The following is a 25660-nucleotide window of genomic DNA, read 5'->3' as shown; positions in this document are numbered from 1 at the left end:
AAAGGATCAGTTGGTTTGGGTGCATTTGCCCTAATACATTCATTATAAAGTACCCCTAATGTTTAGAGCAGACATTGATGATTGTTACCGAGATCCATTATTTCATTAGGGGATTGCAAAATATAATTTCTAGTTCTCTTTTTGAATTTTTCAGTTGTGGTTCTTACATAAAGGAAAAATTTCCTTTGTTGACTATTTAATTACACTGAATATGGTTCCTACAGGAAAGACAAGATAAACATTTTATTCTTTTTCTTCATTTATCAATTTACCAAATAGTCAGTTGATGTCCTAGCAACCTCCAAAGATGTCCCACCAGAGATTTTTGGAACTTAATGTGTTTCTTAATGTGTTTCAATCCACTGCAGGCATTATTCTTTTTAATACTCAAACTGCCCCACCTATGATCAATAGGAACCACCCCCAGGATGGCTCCTGAATACTGACATGACCCTGTTCATCTCAGATAGCGTCCTCGTATTCAAGCGCAACAAGATGCCCTGAGGCCTAAATTGTACAGTTCTCCTGCCCTAGAACCAAATGAACCTTTAATCCAATGAGCTTTGTGTTCTTTCAGTAGGAAATGCTATTTAGAAACTATAATCTGGTACTGGGGATGCTAATTGCCACTGGGTTGTCACTGCTTCTTGACATTGACAGTGGGTTGAGCTAGGAAATGTCTATTTTTTTAAAAAGAAAAAAACCATGAGTTCATACAAACACCTCCAATTAAAATGTAATATTATGGGGGTTTTACTCAAGTTCCTTAATTTTATACTTATAACTCTTCTTCTTATGCTAAAGATCTTAATGATATTAACAAAATTACTTTAACTTATTGCTTACTGCTTACTCACATGCGTGAGTATTTCAAAATAACATACCAAAATTATCACTAGCAGTAAGACTACTAAATGCAATTTAATTTTTTTTGGGGGGGTGCTTTTTGTCCTGATACATTTTAACCTCAGCTGAAGGATAATTTAATGGGACATACCACTTTTGTATCAGCCTAGCACCATTGTTCCTTAATTAGGAGTAAAAGGAGGTAAGTGGGAAAGCTTAGGTCATATCAGTTTTTAGATCATTTGCCTTTCCAGCTAGCATCCTGAGACAAAAACATAAAGTCTGGGTGAAAAAGTCTTTAGGGAACTGATACAAACATGAGAGAAACAAATTACTCTACTGAGTAAATAAGGGGTCAGTGAACTGAAGGAATAAGAGGCCAGGAAAGAAATCATGAACATAATGCTCATTAAGTAGGCATGATAGGTCAGAGCTGACAGGCAGCTGCAGATTTTCTCAGCGGGAGCTGTAGTGAAACGCTGCTTAGCAACACTGGAAGGCAGGTGACAATGATGACGGCACAAAGAGCTGGAGAGTCGGGTTTAAGCGTGACAATCATACCATCTTACAACTGACCAGTCACCAACCAGGCAACAGCTAACTGTGGTCAAGTGGTAAAATATAGTGCCTATACTTCATGACTTTTATTTCCTATTTTTAAAAAAAGCTGGTAAAAAATAATGTCTGAGCCATTAAGCAGGACTGGTTCACATAGTTATTCTACTCTGAAAGAATTTTTTAAAAAATCTTAAAAGCTTCACAGGCTGCTGTGGAATAAGCTGTGAGCTAGAGAACCTGTAAATTCAAGGTGATTCTATCATCACTGATTTTTTTTTAAATTTGAGTTTTAATCATTCTCAATTTCTAATGCACATTAGAATCATCCACAGGGTTTAAAAAAATACATGTGCTGAGGCTCTAATGTAGACATGCTGAATCAGAATCTCTAAAAGTGGGCTGGGCATCAATACTGTGAAAAGGATCCCAGACAATATTATTTGCACCAAAAATTGAAAACTACTGTGATATATAAATATTTAAAACACTTACCAGTTTTATGTGCATGAGAATCACCTCAGGAGCTTGTTAAACATGCCAACTCGCAGGACCCATGAAAGTCCTGATTCTCGTAATCTGATGTGGGCTCGGAAATTTACAGGTTTAACCAGCATCCCAGGTAACATGGATGCAGGTGTCATCAAACCACACCCTGAGTAACATTCATTTGAACATTTTTTGGAAAGAATGACAGAAACCAAAACAGACAAACACCACCAGCCTGGGACCTGGAATGCGCTGGCCACTGACCTGAGTGATGTTTGTGAATATCTGCTCATTCTCTCCCTCAGAACAGCCATCAGCTGGAGGACCAGCAGCTTCCGCTCCTGGCCTTCCATAAGGAGAGCCTGGTGCTGCTCTACCTCCAAGAGGCTTCTGCTGGAAAAGGGCTTTGTTTTTAACTTTGCTTCATCTTCCACGGCCACGAGACTCAACTCCTATCAATGTGGGAGAATAAGAAAAGTGAAGAAAAATCCTGTCAAACTAAGGACTTTAAAAACAGCTAGAAAACTGTTTGAAATGTGTATATAAAGAACCAGTCTGAAACAAGTTTATACTGTATAGCACAGGGGAATATAGTCAAGATCTTGTAGTAGCTCATGGTGAAAGAGAATATGAAAATGAATATACATATATTCACGTATGACTGAAAAATTACGCTGTATACCAGCAGTTGATACAACATTGTAAACTGACTATAACTTAAAAAAAAAAAAGAACCAATCTGGGCAAGGGGATGAATTCGAATGTGGGTGATCAGAAACATCAAAAAAGTCTCCCCTACTTGGATTCTCGGGATATTAGCTCTAACTCCCTCCTCGTACCCTCCCATGCCAACCCCAACCTTAAACTCCACAGAGACTCTCTTAGAATAGGCACTCTATTTAGGGAAAATATTAAAGAAGGCAGAGATGGAGGACAGGGAATCCAAGATACATGGCCTATGGTCTCTAACAGTGGAAATAAGGAGCAACAGTGTGGGGTGTGGGTTACTGTAGGAGAATCAGGGCAAAAGGAAGCACAACCACCGTTTTGAAGAAAGAAACAAACCCAGGAAAGGTTTCAAGTGGCTACAAACGAAGTGAGAGAGGCGGAACTGCTAAATTTCCCCTGCAGATACCTGACAAAGCGACAGTCAGAGAGAATAAGGGATTACTCCATAGCTGTAAACCTGCTATTAACTTCAAAAGGGCTCTTACTGTTAACACAGGTCAAAGATGAATCCTTTCACGGATCAAGAGTTCTGCTTTGGTCATCTCTAAAATTTCAGTGCAGATTACCTTGGAAAGTAGTTCGAACATGTGTGTACTGCTGAAGGTAAATTTATTCTTTTTACCAAACCAAAGACTACTGAAAAACAAATTACCTTTATGTCCTCTATATCTGTGGAATGAAGACCTAATTTTAGAACCTAAAATTATGACTGCTTTGTAAATTCAAAGGGCTCCTGGAGCTACCCTAGAATAAAGCTGACCATGCACTATATGTAGTGCTTACCTTCAAGTAAAAGATGAAGAAGTCGCCTGCCAAACCACACTCCGGGCAGTGGGACAGCAAGTCCCCGAGGTGCTCTACCTGGCTCTGCTCTGAGGACACCTTCTGGTACAGGGCTTCACCTTCATCTTCCTCACTGCAATGTGGGGGTTAATGCTTATCTTGGTAAGATTTATCATCCAGAGATATTATTTTTTGGAAGCCCCATTAATAATCTTCTGAAGTAACATGTTATTTCCATACAGTACATCATTAGAAAAAGCTCAAAAATGTGCTTATTCTCCTGTTTCTCCATGCTGAAAAAGTATTCTCAGAAGCTAGGGTATCATGTTCTACACAGTCGTTTGCTCAAATGAGGAAAAGATTCATTTTAAGATGAATGTTGAAGAATTACTATTATTTCAATAAGTTGCAAAAGCAAGGAGGAATTAAGGTATAAGTTGTATGTAGATATTCCAGTTCTTGAGGAAGAGAAGAGAAGGATCACAGAGGGCCTTGGATGCCATTCAAAGGAACGTGGACTTTTTCCAGTGAGCCACTGGAGGGTTACGGGCAATGGAAAAATACATGATCTTCACAGGAGGAGATTCAGTCAGTCTCAGCTAATAAGAACCAATTAGTTGAGCAGTGAAAAATGCATAAAGGTTCAGGAAACTGAGTTGACCAAATTTCCAAGTAATAAAATGTGGCTAAGATATCGAAAACAGTGCTATGATTTCTGCAAAAAAGTCTCAAGAAGCTTCTTATGAGGTACTAAGGCTTTTAGTTTTCATTCATCAGATAAATGAAAAGGCCAAGATACAATATTATTATACTATAGCATGTAAATAAATACACAGGTACGGAAGATGTACTAGAAAACAAAATACTAAAATAAGGTAAACAGTGACTAGGACAGTGGTTGATTTCTGTTTTCCTCTTTGTGCTTTTTTGTATTATACAAAGAACATGTATTACTTCTGTGATTAAAAAAGAAAGAAAGAAAATCTCTTTCATATTGAATTGAGGGAAAAAAATGACAGATTTGCATCATCTCACTGAAAAGTACAATTATTAAAGGTAATTTGGCAGACCATCTCCCTGGGTAGTCTGTCCCAATTTACCAGTTCACTAATAACATAGCCCTTATACTCCTCTAGTAGTATGAATAACCCACAGATTAAGTTTAGGATTACTTCCTATTTTATCACAGATTATCCCAGAGTCCTTCAGATCACTCATGTTACCTCCACCACACTTTGAGTTAGAAGAAAAGGGAAATAGCTTCTAAGCTTCTGTGAACCATCCTGGCTGTCAAAGTGAAGTGCTATATTCAAATAGTCATTTAAAAGATACATCACAATTACCTTAAGAAGCACTAGTTTATTCATTCTTAAAATTTCAATGAAAAAGTCCGTTCCAAATAGGTATATTTAGTTCCAGAAAAGTAAAAATTCATGATCCTGAAATCTAAGCTGTTCTTTTAGAGTTTCTTTAACCAAACTTTTTATCAACAACTGGTGCTGAAGGGCAGAATGGTACAGGGAAAGGTAAGTGATGATAGAGACCAGGTGGTGACATGGACCCTGCCCTTGGGGAACCAGACCATAAGCAGGATCCTTAGAACAAAACATAAAATCATAGTATTTCTCTGGTACAGTGAGTATCAACTTTTTGGAGACATGGAGTGTTTTCAGTATCTTATGAAAGCTATGGATCCTATTTTTAGCAACAAAAATTCATGTTTGCATATAAAAATTTCTTATGTATAACTTCAAGAGGATTAGAGATTCCAAGAAGTCTATGTAGAGACCCCAGGTTAAGAATTTGTTGCTTCTTGTAGTGGATGGAGAGTCATTCAGTTGCTGCCTATTCACTTTTTCTCCTGCCAAGAAGACAAACTATAGTTCCAATAAGAACTGTTGGTTTTGACGTATGTGCACTAAGAAGTACACTAAAAACTTAAGACAGCAGTAAGTTTTAACCGCTGGTAAGTCAAATACTATAAAATTCTCTATTTGTCACTAAATTGGTCCCAGGTTAAACTGAAAGTGTTTTTAAAATAAATACGCCAAAAAATGTTAAAATCTTTCAGTTCAGGAGCATGGTTATAACCACAAAACCTAGGAATGCTCAGCAACTCTCAGTAAATTAGTAGCTTGAGTTTGTACTGATGATTCTGTTTGCAATCAATGAATTTTTTCTATTTTCCTCAAGTCCATCATACTGAATAAGTGTTTTAAAACTTAACCAAGTTAAACGTGAATTAAAAATTAAACATTTGAATAAACAGCAGCTTTGAATGTGACATGAAATCTGAGTAGAGCAGCTGCCACCAGTTAAATACTATGCAGGCTCGGATCAATAAGAACTTATGTTCCGAGGTAATAACATCTTCACATATCACCCAGAAAGTGGGAATAATTTAAAATACACTTGTGAAATGTTGGGGAAATAAATTATCCACTTGTTAAGCACCTTCTAATCAATCCCTAGGAGAAACAAGCCCTCACCCTAAAATTACCATAAAGGGAGCTCCCAGACAACTTCCCTCAGGAGTAAGCCTGGCTCTGAACACACACAGACCATTCTGAGAGTCAGAAAGAGAACTGGATTGTTCTGGCTCTGAGGGTGAACATGTGTCTGCCTTTTCCTCTGATTCACTGGCGAAGACTTTGTGAAGTGAGTGAGCTTGTTGTGATGCAGAGCTGCGAGGCTCCAGCAAATGCACCTACTATTAGCCAGCATCTAGGAAAAACCTGGAGGACCATTTCAGGCACCCACTTCATTTAGAGATTGTAAGTGGCAGCACTTCAGCTGCCTGAGTTTCTAGTTTCCTTTCTATCAGCGCCCCTTAGTCGGCGAGTTGCAGATGGCCTTCTGGGTACAATTAAATCTGAAGAGAGAGCAAAGGATGGGTGGACTCACCAAATGGCCTCTCTGATGGTGACATAATGCCACCTTGACTGGTCACTCCAAAGCGACAAAATGACTGGAGAGAGGGCACAGATCTGTCCAAGCCTGCAATTCCTTTCAGGCTAGCGATTGCCTTCTTCCTCTCCCATTTCCCCAGAATCCATAGTAAGATCTCTTGGCAAAGTGACCTGGCAGAAAAAAGCAGTTATAAATGAGCTTGTCATCTTACTCTACATGTCTAACAAGGTGACATAAAAAAAGAAAGAATGACTGTCAGGCTCCATGCATTCCAAATGCTGGCACAATTCACCTAGCACTACTGAAGCACAGGAGTGGAAACGATGCTTCTAGTGAATTTCAGAATGCAAATACCCTAAAATTCAACGAGTGACTAACGAATCCTTGGCTCTAGATGCAGCCCTGATATGACACGTGAGCCTCACATGATTTTTTTAATTCAAGTGTACTGACTGCCTTTGGATCAGGCACTGTGAAAGTTTACACTGATAAAATCACCTACGTTCAATGGTTCCAAGAACTGGTGACCAAGAAACAGCAGACTGACAAACTCTTGCTGACTCCTTATCCCCGCTTATCTGTGCCAATCAGCCAGGAGAGGAATGGAGTAAACGTGTACGTCTTCCGTCTCAGTCTCTGATGAGGAAGGGATTTCAAAACTAAAATAAGAGTTATTATATGAATGGTCTTCAAAAGTCACATATTTATAGCCTCCATTTCCACTGCACTTTCTCTTGTCACTTCCCTCAGAGCTGTGGGCTTCAGTGATGGGCTGCCAAAAGTTAGAGAGTCAAAGGCAACAAGCAAGCTTCGAATAATACGCAAGACTGAGTACTTCCCTTCACCACTTGACGATGATGATAGTGGCCATTTATTGAGCTTACTATCTGCCAGAGACAATGCTAAACACTTTAATGTGTAGTTAAGTCTTCATAACAATCCCACGGAAGAAGATACTATCATTGGTTATGAGATTACACATGGGGGACTTCCAAATACCCAAAATCAGAATTCTATAGGACTTTTGAAAGGACATAAAGTCTTACAAGGAGGAAGAAACAACATAAATCGCTCTGAAAATAGAGCTGATACAAAATGAGTCCTCCTTAAATTCCTATACGAAAGATTATTTTCTGAATGACTAAGAAATCCCTTCAGTCTAAACAACACTGTACAGCTCTAACACCAAATGCAAGCCTGCATTACAGATGCCACTTTCAGATCCAGACTCCCCCAACTCAACCTCTAACTCCTCACAAGGTAGTTATCATCCAATCTCTACTTCCTCCTTCCTAGACATGTAATTCCAGTATTTGTGACTGATCAAACAGGGGCATGTTTATACATGTGAACTGAGATTTCACCTCTGATGTCCAAGACAGAGGCTGAGGAAAGTCATTCTATAAACTAGATCCAATCCCCTGCAATCGGCAGAGCTCTCTTTTTTCTAGATGAGTGGAATAAAGGACTGTCAAATGTTTTCCTGACTTTGAAAGAAAAAGAAATTACAAAGTGGCATAAGTCACGTTCAAAATAAGAACAAGAACAACATGCAAGAAAGACTTCACTATGCACAAATAATAAGGTTCTCTAGATTGTTTCCCTTATGTGAGTCACACCCTGCTTGGTAAAACAGTAGAGAGAGAAGAGCACTCCCAGGACAGGAAGCAGGGAATCAACCAAAATGTGCACCTAGAGAAAAGGACACGGTGGTACCATGAGCGCAAGGCCAGAGGAATGGGAGTTAAGTGCCATATGCTTATTAGCAGGGCTTGCAGTCTTAACTTAGGCAACACTCCAGTCCTAGGGGGAACAATTTTAGCTCTAAGGCTAAGGAAACCATCTGAGATGGGCAGACAGGCTGAAACACAGGGAGACTGACAGGGAGCAGCGCCCTTTGGTGTGTGCAGCCTGAACTGCCAGGTAAACTGGGTAAGGAAACCCGTTTTCTGACCCCTTCTTTCCTTTCCTCCTTCTGAGTACCTCCAAGTCTCCCCATCTATTATTCATCTATACAATAATTATCTTATTGCTGAAGGCCCTGCTGTTAGGGACTAACAAACAATTACCACCAAATAGAAAAGCTTAAAACTAGATTTGAAAGAAAATGACGCAAAACAAAACATAGCTTGCTCTAGATCTGTCATTCTTAAGATGTAGCCGCCACACAGGCATGTCCTATTCTCTCCAGTTCAGTAAAGGTTCAAAGAAATTACGCTGTGCACTTAGATCTGCACTGGCTTTAACAAAGTTAAGTGTGTGAGGATGCTGGTTTTTATTAACAATAATTATGTTAAATATTTTTAGTTGTACCTTTCAAAAAGGATACAACAAACTTTTGGGAATACCTACTGGAATCAAAGTACTGCTCTAGGCTCTGCAGTCAAAATAAAAATGAATGAACATTCCCTCTGTTGCTTGTGTTCTAACAGGAAGAATAAAACAAGTAAACCAATATTATTATTTATTATTATTATTATTATTATTATTATTATTAATCATCACCATCATCATCATTAGGTAAGGTGGATAATTTAAAGTATCTCACCAAGTACCAAAATGCTATTCAAAACTCCAAACACAATAGGATTTTAAAATGTAATTCTGTCATAATGAATTAATTAAAACCTGACAGTGTAGACAGTGATCATGATAAAAGAAGAAAGAAGAGGAACTGACAATAATTATACTCTTAGTACATATTCCAGGAACTGTGCTAGGATTTTTATCTTCCAAGCACTAAGTTAGAGTCTTTCAAGAGTTAGCTCATTAAAATTATAACAGTCTCACAAAGTCTGTATCAGCAGTCCTATTTTAAAGGATGAGGAAAGGGAAACTGAAAGATGCCCTAATTTACAGAAAGAGTACTGAGGCAGGTATCAATGCTGTTGATGGGAAATTAAAGGTCATGGAGGCACAAGCTGGAAAAACCTCTGTGCTTTTCCAGGGAACCCTGCCCCTTTAAATCAACCCTAATTTTTCCACGCTCCTTAAGCCTCCCAGCTCCTCTGTGGAGCCTGATAACCAAGAAGCCAGCTTCCTGTGCATGATGTACTCTCCGTAAGCCCAGCTAAATGAGGTGCATGTATGGCAGGGTTCAGAAGTAATGCGCAGGCCTAATTATGGTATCACCAATTACAGGAGGTAGAAAAGAGATTCTCCTAGATAATTTAGTAAGGGCCTATTGTTAGGCTCTGGATTGTGTATTCCCGGAGGTAATCCCTGTGGAGCCATCCTTCCTTACCAGCATCTTTTGTATAAAAAAACAAAACAAATGGAGTTAAATCTCTATTATACTGCCTTAGTCAGGCCAAAGCATCTCAAACTTTAACACAAATTCAAATCAACCACATCTCTCAGAGTTATATCTTCTTGTTGATCAACTCCTCCAATTTTTCAATTCTCTTCTTATACTTTTCTGTATTTTCTTGCAAGGAATAGAAAAAACTGCAGTTATTTATATATATATGTTATTCATTTTTATATAAAGGTTCAACATATGTGTACTGTGTGCCAGTTGTGTACTAGACACATCTGTGGAGCTGTGGATACAGTGGGAAACAAATTAGCTGCTTGAAAGGAGCATACATTCTACTGAGGGGCCAGAAAATAAAAAATAAATACATAATATCTGATAGTGACAAGTGCTATGAAGAAAAACAGGTTAAAGGGATAGAAAGTGATGAGGGGAAGAACATGTGGAAAGAGAGAGAAATTAAGAATAACTTATCAATTCATCAACTAAAAATCCATTAAATTCACAGATAAGAACAGAGAAATGGGGATTTTTTTTTTCAAAATGGAAAGATTTAAAGTCTCCTTTGGCTCAGATTGATCAATAAGCTTTCTCAATATCTCAAAGAACTTGAATGGCCTCCACTTGACACACACAGGATTGTCACCTTCCTTGCAACATTAATAGTTAAAAAGTTTCCTTGTACACAGCCCCAATCTACCTCTCTTTAAACATCCTTATGGAAGTATATCTATTTTCCAAAAGTTTTGGACTGGCCATCTAAAAGCAATCACCAAAATCCAGTTCTTTTATCCACTTACGGGTTGCTCTGCATTCTAATGACCAGGTTGCATTTTATAGACGAAAGACAGGCAGTGGTACTTATTAAATTGACCAACTCAACTTTTACTTCTTCCACAGACTTGCTATATTATTTAACTGCTCAACTGCTCATTCATTCATTCTCTAATTCAAATATTCACTAAGCATCTAACCACCATTAATGAGTTTTCTCCTCTAAATACCAGCAGCATTTTAAAGCTGGTAACATATATTCAATCCTTGAATATATAGTTGTCTCTGAGCTCTTCAACTAGCCTGGAAGGCAACAGTCAAGCTCCCTACTTCAGCATCTGTAAGAATAGATGATTAAGTTGTGTTACTCAAATTTTTGGTGGAAAAGCAGTAGTACACAATTTAAAGGAACCCCACTGTTACTGCTTTTATAAAGCAGACGATAACTACCACTTATTGCTTGGCCATTCAAGAGTGAATCAGGCATTCAGCTAAACGTTAAACATACAATCAATTCTCATAAAAGTACTGCAAGTTAAGCATTTTGTTCTCATCCTAAAGCTGTGGAAAACTGAGGCTCAGAGAAGCAAAGTTAGGTGAGCAAAGGTAGACTGTTAGTAGATGGCAGGGCCAGGATGAACCCAGATCTGTCTGACATAAGATCCACGCACAGTACATAAAGACAGAAAGCAGATTAGAAGTTGCCAGGGTTGAGGGGAGGGAGGAATGGGGACTGACTGCTTAATGGCTACAGGGTTTCCATTTGGGGTGAAGAAAAAGTTCTGGAACGAGACGGTAGTGATGGCTGCGCAGCACTCTGAATACCACTGAATTACAGCATGGTTAACATGGTAAGGTTTATGTTATACGTATTTCACCACAATGTAAAAAAGAACAAAGCATGTACCCCATGGCCTCCCAATACTGACCTCCCCTTGTGCATAATATTTTTATTGTTTCAGTTCCTAACTCATAACAACTTTATCCAGCTGTCCCTCCTCGGAATCAGTAGATCCTAGCTTGTCTGGCTGTTAACAGCCCTGTTCTTGCAACCTCTGCCAAGTCGGGCTGAATTTCCAAGTGGCACCTTGGACAGCAGCTTCTGTACCACCCCTTCCTCCTACTGAGTCTTACACAGCCCCTTCTACCAAGTCTTCTGGTAGATCTCCAAGGCCACGGGGTAGCCAGTCCTTTCCAACAACAGCTCCCTCTTCCAGTCTCTTGCCTCAAACTGAACTCATATTCAGGTTAACAGTTTGGTCGCACCTGACATCCAACATCACCTTCTACTTACAACCCCAAAGTGGAATCTGGTCACTTCCCCCTTAAGGTGGACACCCCATGTCATTGACTTGTATTGAGTTTAGTGACCCATAAAGGGACACGGGAGGCTAGACTGATTCAGTCAGTGCTGCACTGTGATCTCTTGGTGCCAGCACTGACAATGATCAAATGTCCTAGGAAAAAAGAATCCTTCCAATAAGTCAGACCACATATGGAAAAAAAAAAATTGTTGGGGCCAGTTCCTTCCAGGCTCCTGCATGCTAGGCTGCTGACAGCACCACCTGAAGAAGAATGAAGGCACAACAAGTAAGCTGTTCCTGCCCCACCGAGGGGAGGGCCCTACTGCCCTGTCTCTGTGCCCTAACATCGCATGCTGTGGAATTTCCTTAGACTGTGCTTATGTGCAGTACCTTTCTACCTTTTTGGCGGGGGGAGCTAATTAGGTCTGTTTGTTTGTTTGTTTGTTTATTCTTAGAGGAGGTGCTGAGGATTGAAACCAGGACCTCATGCATGCTAAGCATGCACTCTATCACTGAGCTATACCCCACCCCTTTCAAGCTGAGGGTGTTCTTCCTTGCTCACTAGGAGGCAAAGCGGGGTCTGAATTCAAGTCAAAATGTAATCTAATACTTGATATATTACTCCTACCTGTGATAAATATTTTCATATCTTTTGGAAGTTTTCTTTTTTTAGCAGTTTAACTTTTGGGTAAGTTTCACATAGAGCTGTTTGGAAATACTTCCACTGACCAGCTCAGAGACTTAACCCAAAACAATTGACTTCTCTGAGTCTCAGTTTCCTTATCTGGAAAACAAAGAGATTGGATTAATCAAGCTTTAAAGCTCTGTTCTATCTGCTCTAGCATTCTCTGACTTGTTTGCAAGCTTGCTCATTGTCTTCTATAGTTTTCTGGTACCTCAGCCATGAAGAGGTAAGACTAGTTGAAAAAAATGAACCATCCCCGCCTCACTCAAAATTTTTTGAAACACTGAACCTACCTGGCCAAGATGTAACAAATTTCTAACCCTTCCTCACATGCTTTCTGCTCCACTGGTTCTGGAGTTAGTACTTTAAAGATGAAATCCTGTTTAGCCGAAAGGTTGTTTTCTGGCTACCTGAGGTATCTGTACAACCTGGGATCACCAAACAAAATACCAAGAGATGGGAAATCTGAAGCAGGGAAGGGAGAGACAGGCTCTCAGAGTACCTTTTGAATTCTTTCATGTGAAGAAGCCTCTCTGAGAGTAGGTGAAATGGTGCTTTGAAGAAAAGTATAATTTCCATATCTGCCTGTGGCTTTTTCAGTATAAATGTGTAGGACATTGCTGAGGGGCAACATAAGAGACCAGTATGGATCTAGGACAACCAAAGCGGTTCAGAACAGATTAGACAAGGAGACAGATGGGCACCAATGACCCACTGGCAGCCTGGAGATTTCCTCGTTCCTTTCCGGGGGTTCCACATTCCTTCCTGGATGCATCTTGGCTTCCTATTACAGGACCAACCATGAGAAGAGGCGTCCGTGGTTAAGCTTTACAACCCTTCATCTAAATTGTAGAGGACTGCTGCTCTAACAAGTGAGAGAGGCATGTTTCTGGATACTCTTAACTACAGATCACACACTACTGTAACTATTTGCCCGACTAGGAGCTCCTTAAAGGCAGTGGCTGGCTCTTAATCATTTCTGTATCGGTAAACCGAGCAGAATGTCTGCCATTCAGTAGGTATTTTTGTACATTTTTTGGTGAGTGATTAACTGAATCAAAAAATGAATGAACAAAGCAGATTGACTTCTGTTGACTTTCTTAAAAGCTCTATTTTTGTGAGGAAGTTACAGTGCCCTCTCTATTTTCATTTTTTTATCTTCTTCAAGCTGTTGCTAGAAGGTATTCAATCAGTGTAAATTAACTAAACAGAATCACAGAACTCCAGTCATGGAAGGGAGAGCATATTGAACAATAGAAGGCTTGATTTTATTATATTGGCTTGTTCTGCATCTATCTTTAGTGTCTGGAGGACTGAATTTCTCTGGAAAGATTGACTGGAAATTTGAATTTAAAAAGAGAGGAAAAATTTGGAGGACTCAAAATGGTCAAGAGTATTAAGAATAAACATGTGTTTCTGTTGCAAAGCAAAACAAAACTGAAAGCAGCCCTCACATGCCCATTTCATAGGCTTCCATGACATTGCTAAATACACCCCTTAGAGGCTGTGGAAGAGGACTCGAAAGAGCACTGGGAAGTCAGGAATCAGGAAAGGTGGCTGTGAATTTTGCTTCTGCCACCTAAGTGATTGCCCAAAGCCACATACTAAGTGAGTGAACATGGATAAGACATTTAAACCTCTCTAGGTCCCAGTTTCCTCATGTATAATGTAGGCATTAAGTTTTTAGCATGAGGATCGGTTAAGACAATTCATATTAAAACATTTTGTAAAATATACAGCCATATGCAAATGTTAAATTTACTCCCAAATATTTTATTCCTGTTGATGCTACTGTAAATGAAACAGTTTTCTTAATGTATGGCCTTATCTTCAGCAGGGATGTACATGTATGGAAATACAAACATGATGAGCCTGTCCACAGTCAAGCTGACTGCATCCTAACGTTGAAAGTCAGTACAGGCTGGAACTTGATTTTACTCCTGCTGAAGATTAAACTAGTCAAATGCTGCCTTCAAAATATCACAGTGATCCTTTTGATAGCAGTGTTCCAGAACTTCTAATGCATTTACTGAGTTTAATTAAGACTTGTGAGAAGCAAAAGAACCAGGTTGTTACTTAATATAGTATTTTGCACTACGCATGCTTTCAGAGCATAATGCTTCAAATTGTCTTTCTAAAAGAGAGGTTTCCTGAACTGAAAGGGAACTGACAGGTTTTTGAACACCTATTACGTACTAATGAATGTAATGAACCTACCAAAATTTACATTATTTATCCACCTGCAACTCAAGGTGTCAAATTTAAGTCACCTAAAGTCACATGGATAGTCAACCCTGGAGCCAAATTCCAACCTAGGTCCATTTGACTCAAATGGTCAGCTGCTTTTCACTGCGGGATACCACAGAATCCGAACTGAAACATTTAGAAAATCTAATGCTTGAATCTCCACATCCTTGAAGGATACTTTTTATAGCCCTTTCCATGTTATTCAAGGTCACAGTTCAACAGGAGATGAAAACATCCAGAAAGAATGATTGCCTTTAGGGAGGGGCCATAGGTGGGAAGGAGATTAACTCTTCACTGGAGAGCCTTTTGCACTTGCTAAATTTGTACCATGTACAAATATTATCTTTTCTATACAAAGAAAGCGAGCGAGAGAAAGACAGAAAGAAATACTGGTCCCGGATACTGGACCAGCTCTGCCACTCACTAGAATGACTTGGGACAATGACTTCACAGTCTTTTGGATTTTGTTTCCTTTACTATAAAATGAGGGATTAATTTGTCAAAATCCAAAGAATGTACCACATGAGGGGGTGAACCTCAATGTAAACTATGGACTTACGATGATATTGACATGTCAGTGTAAGTTCATCAGCTGTAACAAATACACCACCTGAGGTGGGCTGTTGATAGTGGGAGAGGCTGTGCAAATGTGAGGGCAGAGAATACATGGGAACTCTCTGTACTTTCCACTCAATTTTTCTGTGAACCTAAAACTGCTCTAAAAAATAAAGTCTACTAAAAAAAAAAAGAAGGGTTATATTAAATTATTTCTAAAGTTCCTTCCAGCTCTAAGATTGTAATATTCTAATTAATTCTACACAAATAATTAAAAATTCAGAAGGAGGAGTCCACCAGTCAATCTGACAGAGAAACTTTAATTAGAAATTCATTAAGATAGATGGGGGGGCATTATAAAATTACTATAACTCAATAAAAAAAATGTTTAAAAAAAGAGAAAATTTTGGAAAAAAAAAAGATTAGATGGGGGAGGGAAAGACTTGGATAATTAAAGTAAAGAATCCCTGAATCAGGAAACACAGAGATAAAATGGAAATGAGAATGTAGAAAATAAACTAATTAGGTACCTCGTAGACTTTCCTACCCTAAAATTTCTGCCTTCAGGGGGCCTTGAGCAAGCACTGTGAGGAATACTAAAAGTAACATCCCTCTGCCTCCAGTATCAGATTCTGGCCAGTTCCCTTAAGAGCAAGAAAAGGTCCAAATCAGAAAGAACTGGTATTCTTTTACCCTGCCCTAACCAGAACCAATCTCTATGCAATCTTAGCCTCTCTTCACCTCTCCAGGCAAAGAAAAAACATTAATCCCCCTCATACCAGGGAGGACAAAGGCATGCAAGCCTTCTGGAGGTTGGGCCCAGACACACAGAGGCAGAAGGAGACAGAATGGGAAGCCATCGGACTAAAAGCTATTGGAGGTGCACACCCTTTTTTGGCTTAGATAATTTTTTTTACCAGAAATAAGGTACACACATAGAAATGATGAGAATTATTTATGCAGATGAAGTACAAGGTGCTACTCCAAGTTTTCAATTCAATCCGACAACACCTGTATATACACTTGTCTTGCTGAGAACTTTCCAGCTGGCCCACCAGAGTTACGCCACTCCACTCCCTGCTGTGTGTGAAGGATGCCAGTGTAAAAAGGCCTTCCCTTGTAACTGTCCTGCCATAAAATTTTCATTCACAGAGCTGAGAGTTTATCCCTTTAAATGTAAAATGTATTTATGTTTTAACTCTTTTAGAAGGAAGTATCTCTAAAATGAGTTATACGCAATCCCTGCCTTTTTAAATGACGTACACTGAACATACCAGCCCCAACTTGCTCTGCTTTTCAAATATATACCCTTTGGGGGTATTTTTTTCTGTCTCTTTTCTTGCTCCTCTACTCTTGTCTTTGTCCCTTAGTTAGTCTAACTTCTAATTTGTTACTTTTAATTCTGCTATGGTCTTAAAAATCAGATAAGCAGTCTGATCAGGACTGTATAAAACAAAGATGAAACTGGTTCTGAGGAATTAAGGGGCCCTGCAGTTAGACTGAGATGGCAGCCAGATGGACAGCTGTCATCACACAGGTGACATGAGACATTAAACTGGAAATGTCAAGTGAGGTGCCATAGACTTAAACAGACTTAAAACTCCAAAGAAGGATACCAGACTATGGTGAGAACAAAGCTATAAAAGCTCCTCATTCAGAAAGAGGGCAGAGAAGACCAAAGGTGTGGAGACCGAGGGGAGACTGACAAGGAGGATTTCTTTGGAGCTGTTGGTGAGAGTGAGCCCCATTCTGCAACCCACCAATGATAAAAAGGCAACCCAATTTAAAAATGGGTAAAGGATCTTAACAGAAATGTCTCCAAGGCAGACATGCAATTTGCCAACGAGCACATGACAGGCTGTTCAACATCATCAGCCACTAGGGAAATGTGAATCAAAACCACAATGAGCCACTACTTTACTCCTACTAGGAATGTTTTTTGTTTTTTTTTAAAAGGATATTGACAAGCGTAGGCCACAATGTGGATAAATTGGAATCCTCATAGATTGCTGGTGGGAAAGTAGAATGGTGCAGCCACCTTGGAAAAGGATCTGGCAGTACTTCAAAAGATTGAACAGTCACCAAAAGATCCAGCAGTTCTGCTCCTAGGTGCCCACCTAAGAGAAATGACAACACACATACACACAAAACCTGCACATGAATGTCCACAGCAACATTGCTCATAATAGCCAAAATGTGGAAAGAATGCAAATTTCCATCAACTGATAAAAAGGTAACAAAGTGTGGTAGATCCATACCGCAGAATACTGTTTGGCACTGAAAGCTATGCAGTACTGCTTCACGATACTTTAAGATGAATCTTAAAAACATTATGCTAAGTGGAGAGCCAACTACAAAAGACTACATATTATATGTTCCATTTATATGAAATGTCCAGAATAGGCAAACCTATAAAGACAGGAATTAGATTAGCGGTTGCATAGGGCTGGACGCAAAGTGGGGAGAATGGGATCAGCTAATAGTTATGGGGGCCTTTTAGGGGAGGGCAAAAATGTTCTAAAATTAGGTTGCTGTGATGGTTGCACAACCCTGCGAATATATCAAAAACATTGAACTGAGCACTCTAAACGGGTGAACTGTGCGGTAGGTGAGTTCCATCGCAACAAATCTGTTAAAAAGAAAAGAGACAGAGAGAAAATCAGAGTTGGAAATGTTCCAAAATGCCTCTCTAAAATTAAACACTCTCCTGCACTTTCTTGTTACCAAGTGAGTTGCTGGATCAATTCAACCATCCCAGATGTTCTCCTTATTTCCCGCTGTTGAGCTGTACTCTATAACTTAGTATCAGCAGAAAGTTAGTAAAGGCAACATATCCTTTGTTGCTAAATTTTATACAGTGTTTACCATTTTCCTCCAACATACACATCTCCTTTGTTTCCCCACTGCAGCTGAGTTGCCAAAACCTTGTAGAGAGAATAATTACCCTTCTACACCCCTTCCTGCTTTCAGTCCCAGTCCTTGGGCATAATCAAGTGTCTACAAAAAACTAATGTTTTGCTTGCCTCTCCAGGAAGTTTTTAATTTGCCAAACTGTTCACCAAACTATGAAGGGTTTCCCCTGCTTTGGGGGGGCAAGAAGAGGAGAAATGGCAGGATTCACTATTTCTCGATCTGTCTGGTTTTTAGAGGCTAATTAACTTGCCAGAAAGAAGCTGCTTTGATTTCTTTTTCCTCTGAAAGCAATTTGTTGACTTCTATGGAATACTCTGAGGGGTCCATATCAAAATTTAGTCATAATTAGTCCTACCCCCACCAGCACTTTCAAGTCTTTCTAACATTCCACACCTGGCTATTTTATAATTTTGCACACTGTAAATGGATGAATATGTAAAATATATCTCATAAAGCTGTCTAGAAAAAGATTTACTCTACATCCAAATGTCCATCAACTGATGACAAATAAACAAAATATGGTATACATTCATAAAATGAAATATTACTTAGCAATAAAAAGGGACAAAATATTGATATATGCAGCAACCTGGATGACTCTCAGAAACATGATGCTAAGGGGGAGAAGTCAGTTACAAAATAACATATTTTGCATGATTCCCTCATGCAAAATATCCACAAAAGGCAAGTCCATAGAGATAAAGGCAGACTAGTGGTTGCTTGGGGACTGGGGGTGGGAATGGCTGTACATAGGCACAAAGAGGTCTTTTTGGGGTGATGGAAATGCTTTAAAGCTGTACTGTGGTGATGTTTTCACAACTCTATAAATTTATGGAAAAATCACTGAATTATATTTAAAACATTATTTTATGATCTGTAAAGTATATTTCAATAAAGCTGTTTTATAAAAAAAAAAGATTTACTCTAAAAAGATTTTACATAGGCAAATAACCCCATTATTAAAACAGGCAAAATATATAAACAGGCAATTTAAAGAAGAGAAAATATGAATGAACCAAAGCACACAAAATGGTTCAACCTCACTAATAGTAAGAGAGCTAACTGCTACCTAAAACCACAACACACCTAACAGATTGACAAAACTCTCTGGGAACAACTCAAATGTCTATCAAGAGAAGAATAAGCAAGTAAATGGTAATATAGTCATATAATGGAACAACATCTAGCAGTGGAAATGAATGGATTAAAGTCAGATATATTACAATGCTATTTAAATAATATTTAAGATCATGCATAACAATACTAAAAATAGCTTAAGGAATAATAAATACAAATTCAGGACAGTGGTTCCCTTTGGGTGGGAAGCAAGGGAAATGTGATCATGGATGTGTAGATAGAGGATTTCAAATGAATTGATAATGTTTAATTTTATATATATATATATGTTATTGAAGTATAGTCAGTTTACAATGTTGTGTCAATTTCTGGATAATATTTAATTTTTTAAGCTGAGTGGCTGGTGCATGAATGTTTTACTCTTTTTTTTTTTTTTTAGTATGTTAGACCTATTTTATAACAGACTAAACTTTTAAAGTTTACTCTAAAATGTTTAATTTACCACCATAAAAAAGAAATAAGAAATAAGGAATAAAAATTTTTGAGATGTAATTCACATTCCATAAAATTTACTCTCTTAAAATGTAAAATCCAGTGGTTTTCACAAGGTTGTATGACCACCACCACTATCTAACTCCAGAACATTTTCCTTACCTCAGAAAGAAGCCCCACACCCATAATCAGTCACTCCCAATTCCCCAGCCCCAGCCCCCAGCAACCACTAACCTACTTTCTGTGTTTATGAATTGGCCTATTCTGGACATTTCATTTAAACAGAATCATACAATGGATGGTCTTTTGGGTCTGGTGTCTTTTAAAATTAAAAAAATTATAATTTTAAATGTTCATCCATGTTTCAACATTTATCCATACTTAATTCCTTTTTATGGATGAAAAATATTCCATTATATGGATATAGCACATTTCTTAATTCATTTATCAGTTGACAGACATCTCAGTTGTTTCCACATTTTGGCTCTTATGAATAATGCTGCTATGAACACTCATGTACAGGTTTTTGCATGAACATGTTTTCACTTCTCTCATGTATATACCTAAGAGTGAAATTGCTGGGTCATATAATAACTCCACATTTAACTTTTTGAGAAACTGCCAAACTATTTTCTAAAGTGGCTGCACCCTGTTACATAAAATATAATTTTGAAAGCTATTTACTAGTATAAATGTCTTTATTATAAATTTATTGAAATAAACTTTAAAGAGTTAAATGCCATCTGGATCTAACACAATGGATTCCATTTCTGTCTAAAAATATGTACTTCATATATATTTATAAGATTGTAATCATAGAGACCATACAATTTATATAAATATTTTTTCATTTTCAGTATATATTTAGTCATTTGCAGGATTCTTTTATTCAAACTTCCTTCTTTATGATGATGATTCTATCAAAATTATAAAGTAGATTCAATATTATCGTACACTTTTAATGATACAAATGAACTTATTTACAAAACAGAAATAGACTCACAGACATAGAAAACAAACTCTGGTGATGAAAGGGGAAAGGGGGAGAAGGAGGGATAAACTAGGAGTTTGGGATTAACAGATACACACCACTATATATAAAATTGATTAACAACAAGGACCTACTGTATAGCACAGGGAACTATATTCAGTATTTTGTACTAATCTATAGTGGAAAAGAATCTGAAAAGGAATATATACATATATATATATACATACATACACACATATAAGAATATATACATATATACATAATATATATATTCAGTATATGTATATACTGAATCACTGCTATATACTTGAAACTAATGCAACATTGTAAATCACCTATACTTCAATTGAAATACATATATATATATAAAATCATACACTTTTAAGAAGCTTACAGTATTGTAAATGCCTTTGTCAATTTCTTCAAAAGCCATGCTTTCGTCAGTGGCATGTGCCACTTAGAGAATTTGAACTGTTCAACGTTAAGTGTAAATGATGAAATTGACAGAGTTTTAAAATGTACCACTTTTTTCCACTGACAGCTTATAGTTTCCAGTTTTCAAGTAAAAAGATTTTGATAGTTTGGAATTTAAGATTAGTCATTCTAATTCCTGAAGTACCAGTTTAAAAAGGCAAAATTATTTTAAAAGACTAAGCACAAATATTACCTAAAAACATTAGTGACTCAAATTACCAACCTTAAATACATCCTCAGTACAACTACTAAGTTCTTCTTCTGTCACCAAAATGGTCCCAGGCACCATGTCACTTTCTGGAATCTCTAAAGAACAAAAACCAAAATTACCCACACTTGGAACTTCACTGAATAGAAGAAAGTGGGCCTAAGGAAAGTTTTAGTAAAAAGTTTGGTAACAGCTAAAACTAGAAAATCAATATGGTTACAATATGGCACCATTCAAATACAATATTTTATGGAACATTTCACCGACTATAAACACACATTGTTATTTTATGAATCATTGAGGAAAAAAAAACCCACTGCCAAGTAACCTATGAAATATTATCACTTAGAATTTTAATTTTAAATTAATGAATGAAAAATTGAAGATTAGATTAAATGAAAATAGCAGAGTCAAGAGTTGTGTCTAGGTGATTGGTACACAGGAGTTCATTATACTATTCCTGGTAGATGCGTTTGAAAATTTCCCTATAAAAAGTTTTAAAATCAAGTTTAAAAAAGTATTTAAAGAGCTCTCTTAGATTTACTTATATAATTTTGTTATATATCATTCTTTATATAAGCTAAATAATTAGAATAAACAGGATAAAGAATTAAAACTTCATACTAAATGTCTAACTCTTCTGAAACATTTCAGTACCATTACTGATATCCATGTTTTGCCATAATATATTGTCTGTATATTCTTTTTCCACTCTACTAATATCTTCATGATTTTCTTCTAGGTCACTAACATCCATTCTACAAGTTTTAATGCTCATTTGCAGGCACGGACAATGCCATGATTGCTACCTGGCCAACAATGATCGCAAGATGCATCTAGGTATCAGAGTTGTTAAAATGTGAAAAAGATTTCTAAAATAAAAGTTTTCTTAATGTGAAAAAAGTGCATCTTGAAATTGATAAAATATGATAATTCATCTTTTAGGACATTAAAATACAACTAAACTCACTAACCAAATCTGGGAAAATTTAAGCATCAAAATGGACAGGAATGTTTGGTCACCTATTGAATAAAAAAAATATCTGTCCATCTGTACTGACCCTTAACTATTTTTTAAAAAGAGATGAGGCAGGGAGAAAAGAAAACTCTTCCTTACAGAAGAATACCAACTAACAAATCAGAAACAACAACAAAAAAAATAGAAGGTCACCATTTTATGGGCAAGAATCATCCATGGATACGAAACCACAGTACAAAGGACTACTGGGAAACAGGTATTCACACTGTGTCAGATGATCTTCTACGGGTTAGTTATTAATTACAAAGGGAGGAACATAACTTTTACAGTGGAGAAATATGGCTGCTACCACCTTAATCAAATGAGCAAATTTAACATCACCTATAATGGAATAAACTGATAACATGTGGCTCAAATCAGAGAGAATAAAAAAATATGTATCATTGTATGTAGTATTCCTGCTGAAATGCTTCCCTAGATCTCATGAGGGAACAGTTAGACGAATACAAATTGAGGGACATTCTATAACCCAGGCTTCAAAAACATCAGTGAAAGGCGAAAGGCTAGGGAACTATTCAACATTAAAGAAAATTAAAAAGACATAACAAGTAAATGCAATGCATAATTCTTGACTGGATTCTCGATTTTTAAAAAACAGCTGTAAGGGAAATTCTGTGGGCAAGTAAGAGAAATTTGAATAAAGTCTGCATATTAGATTGATGCCCACAACTAACTCTCAAATGCTTCAGAAAAAATATGTACGTGTGTAGAAAGAGAGAAAGAGACTGTAAATATGCTAAAATGTTAACAGTAATTCAATCTATGTGAAGTGGACAGGGGTGGTGCAATGCTCTCTTCTTGGAACTTTTATGAAGTAGATTTCCAAAATAAAAAGTTGAGGGGAAAAAAGTAAAACTAAAGGTGGTGAATTACCACAGACTTAAGTCGTTTATTTATTTATTATTTTTAAAATTTTTTTTATTGAGTTGAACTCATTTTACAATGTTGTGTCAAATTCCAGTATAGAGCACAATTTTTCAGTTATACATGAACATACATATATTCATTGTCACATTTTTTTTTTCACTGTGAGCTACCACAAGATCTTGTATATATTTCCCTGTTCTATACAGTACAACCTTGTTTATCTATTCTGCATATGCCTGTCAGTGTTTACAAATTTTGAAATCCCAACCTGTCCCTTCCCACCCCCTGGCCCCTTGGCAACCACAAGTTTGTATTCTATCAGACTTAAGTCATTTAAATCCAAAACATGGAAGAAGGTCCTTTAGAGGGACACCGAACCAGCAGACTCCCTCCTTTACCTGCTGCGTTTAAACACCGATGAAGAGGCGCTGAGACCGCCTGAAGGTGATACTTTGCTGCCAGTTGTGGGCATTCTCTTGACATGGTTATAAAGGGAGAGGTGACAACTCTGAAACTGTCACACTGTCAGCTTATCTTGAAAGTGAAATAAATCCAAAATCGAAAAGAAAAATTACATGAAGTAAATAGCAGGTTCTCTGCGAGGAGCAATTACCTTAACTAAGAAGAGAAAGCATGAATTTCTTTAATCCAAAAAATAAACTCACTGCAGTAACACTGACTCAAGAGAACTGTTTTTTTGTTTCTTGTTTTTTAACTTAACATCACAGTGTCAAAGAGTACAAGAACTGGAGAGGCTATGTTTGTATTAAATAATTTTATCAAATTTGGAAAGTACATGCTCATTATAGAAAATCTGGAAAATAAAATTTTAAGAAGAAAATGAAGACTTCTCAAATCACTATAAACATTTTTGAGATATTTTTTCCAATATGTTTTCCACATAATATTTTTTTCTTTTTAACTGAGACCACACTTAATATTTAGTTTCATGCATTGCTGAAGCCATCTCATATTGTTAAAAATTTCTCAAAAATTTTATTTCCAGACATTCAGTTTTTTTGCTCAAAATTTTGCTATGATAAATAGCACCACCAAATGAAGGTCACAGGGTCGAGGCATATAAATAAACTTAGGATCTGAAAAGCTTGTCATGTCTGAACTATCCCAGACAAAAGTCTACTTTATTTTTAAAAATAAACATTAATCTCTCAAGCTTGAGTCTAAGAACTCAACAGAAAAGTGCATTTCGCTTCTTGGCTTAAAAGTGACTCTTGTACTTTTTACAGACAGAAGAGAATCTTCTGTCCAAAAACTGTATTTCATCTCTGACACTGCCAAAAGGAGACTCAGTAACAGAGAAGCAAGATGGCGGAGTAGGACGCTTGTAGCTCACCATCTCCCACAAATACACCAAAACTCACATCTACGGACCCACTCAGCCAACCAGAGCACCTGCTGAACTCTGACAGAACATCACCCTCTTTGAAAGACAAAGACACTGAAAGTCTTGTAGGAGAAAAGGAAAAAAGAAAGAAGAAAAAACAAAACAGTGCAGGACCAGTCCCGCGGGGAGGGAGCAGCAAAGGGAGACTAGCGCTTGTTCACTGGGTCTCTCCCCTCCAATGGAGAGGCCAACAGGACAGAGGGGGAGCCTCTGAGGCTCAGATCTTCCCTGAGCATCCCTTGACCGACAGAACTAAGTTAAACGGGCACAAAGGGTCCCTGCGACACCCAGCCCGAGACACAAGCTGGCGGCTGGGGGCCGGGACAGGCTGCCCAAGCCGGGCAGAGGACGGGGTGGCTGCACTGAGGCAGCCCCCGGGGACTGCAGGGTGCTGTGTGCTGTGGCTGGGAGGGGATATGGAGCAGAACCACCTCAGTCCCCCATAAACTGTGAAAAAAGCAAAGCAACAAGGCTGATGTGCCCTGGGGGGAGGGGCGCCATAGCCTTTGTCTCCTCAGACCCCCGGTGCCATTACTGGTGCTTCTCGTGAGAAGGGAGGCAGGGCACAGCCACAGCTGCCATCTCCTCCGGTGCGAGTGCGAGTGCCCAGGTGGGGGCGGGGCAGAGACCTGAATCTGCACCCGGGGGCTCCGCAACCTCCTAGGCAGGACTGAGACTTGTTTACAGCCCGAGGCAGATAGGATCTTTCTGCCTTGGCACCTCAGAGAACGTGCACCGCCAAGACAAACAAGGAGCTGAGATTTGGCACAGAGCAGGGGCTGGGATGTTCCACGGTCTTCCTCAAGCCTGCCTATGGAGCGCCAACCCAAGGCAGAGTGGGCAGCTGCACAGAGCAGTGGAGCAACCGGTGCTGGGAGAGGGCAGGGGCCACCCACCCTCCTGGCAGGAACACAGCACCTGACCATGGTGCTTGGAGGGCGCACAATCTGCCCACCTGCCTCACCCAAGCGCAGCATCTGACTGCGGCATCGGGAGGGGGAGTGGCCCACTGGCCACCAGCCACAGTGCCAGAGAGATATGAGCAAAATGAAGCAGAGGAA

The 25660-nt window shown here is 38.4% G+C and overlaps 1 protein-coding gene across 8 annotated transcripts in view; it reads right to left on the bottom strand.

Annotated features, from left to right (window-relative positions):
• LOC105072670 (uncharacterized) overlaps nt 1-25660 on the bottom strand; it is a 61696-nt gene that overhangs the window by 25965 nt on the left and 10071 nt on the right. For 4 of the 8 annotated variants that reach the window (XM_074374419.1, XM_074374417.1, XM_074374420.1 and 1 more), the window contains 2 exons: nt 21304-21386; nt 6307-6482 (listed from right to left, as the gene is read on the bottom strand). In XM_074374419.1, coding sequence (XP_074230520.1) covers nt 6307-6482; nt 21304-21314 — 187 coding nt within the window. In that variant the 5' untranslated portion in view covers nt 21315-21386. Of the gene's footprint in view, nt 1-2154; nt 2343-3402; nt 3536-6306; nt 6483-6814; nt 7054-21303; nt 21387-25660 lie in introns of those variants that run through there. The other 4 variants (XM_074374423.1, XM_074374421.1, XM_074374422.1 and 1 more) reach the window with 3 other exon arrangements.

Source organism: Camelus bactrianus, chromosome 11 (genome assembly GCF_048773025.1).
Source record: "Camelus bactrianus isolate YW-2024 breed Bactrian camel chromosome 11, ASM4877302v1, whole genome shotgun sequence".
NCBI lineage: Eukaryota > Metazoa > Chordata > Mammalia > Artiodactyla > Camelidae > Camelus > Camelus bactrianus.
Note: the sequence above shows the minus strand (reverse complement) of the source record. Positions and strands in the feature narration are given on the sequence as shown.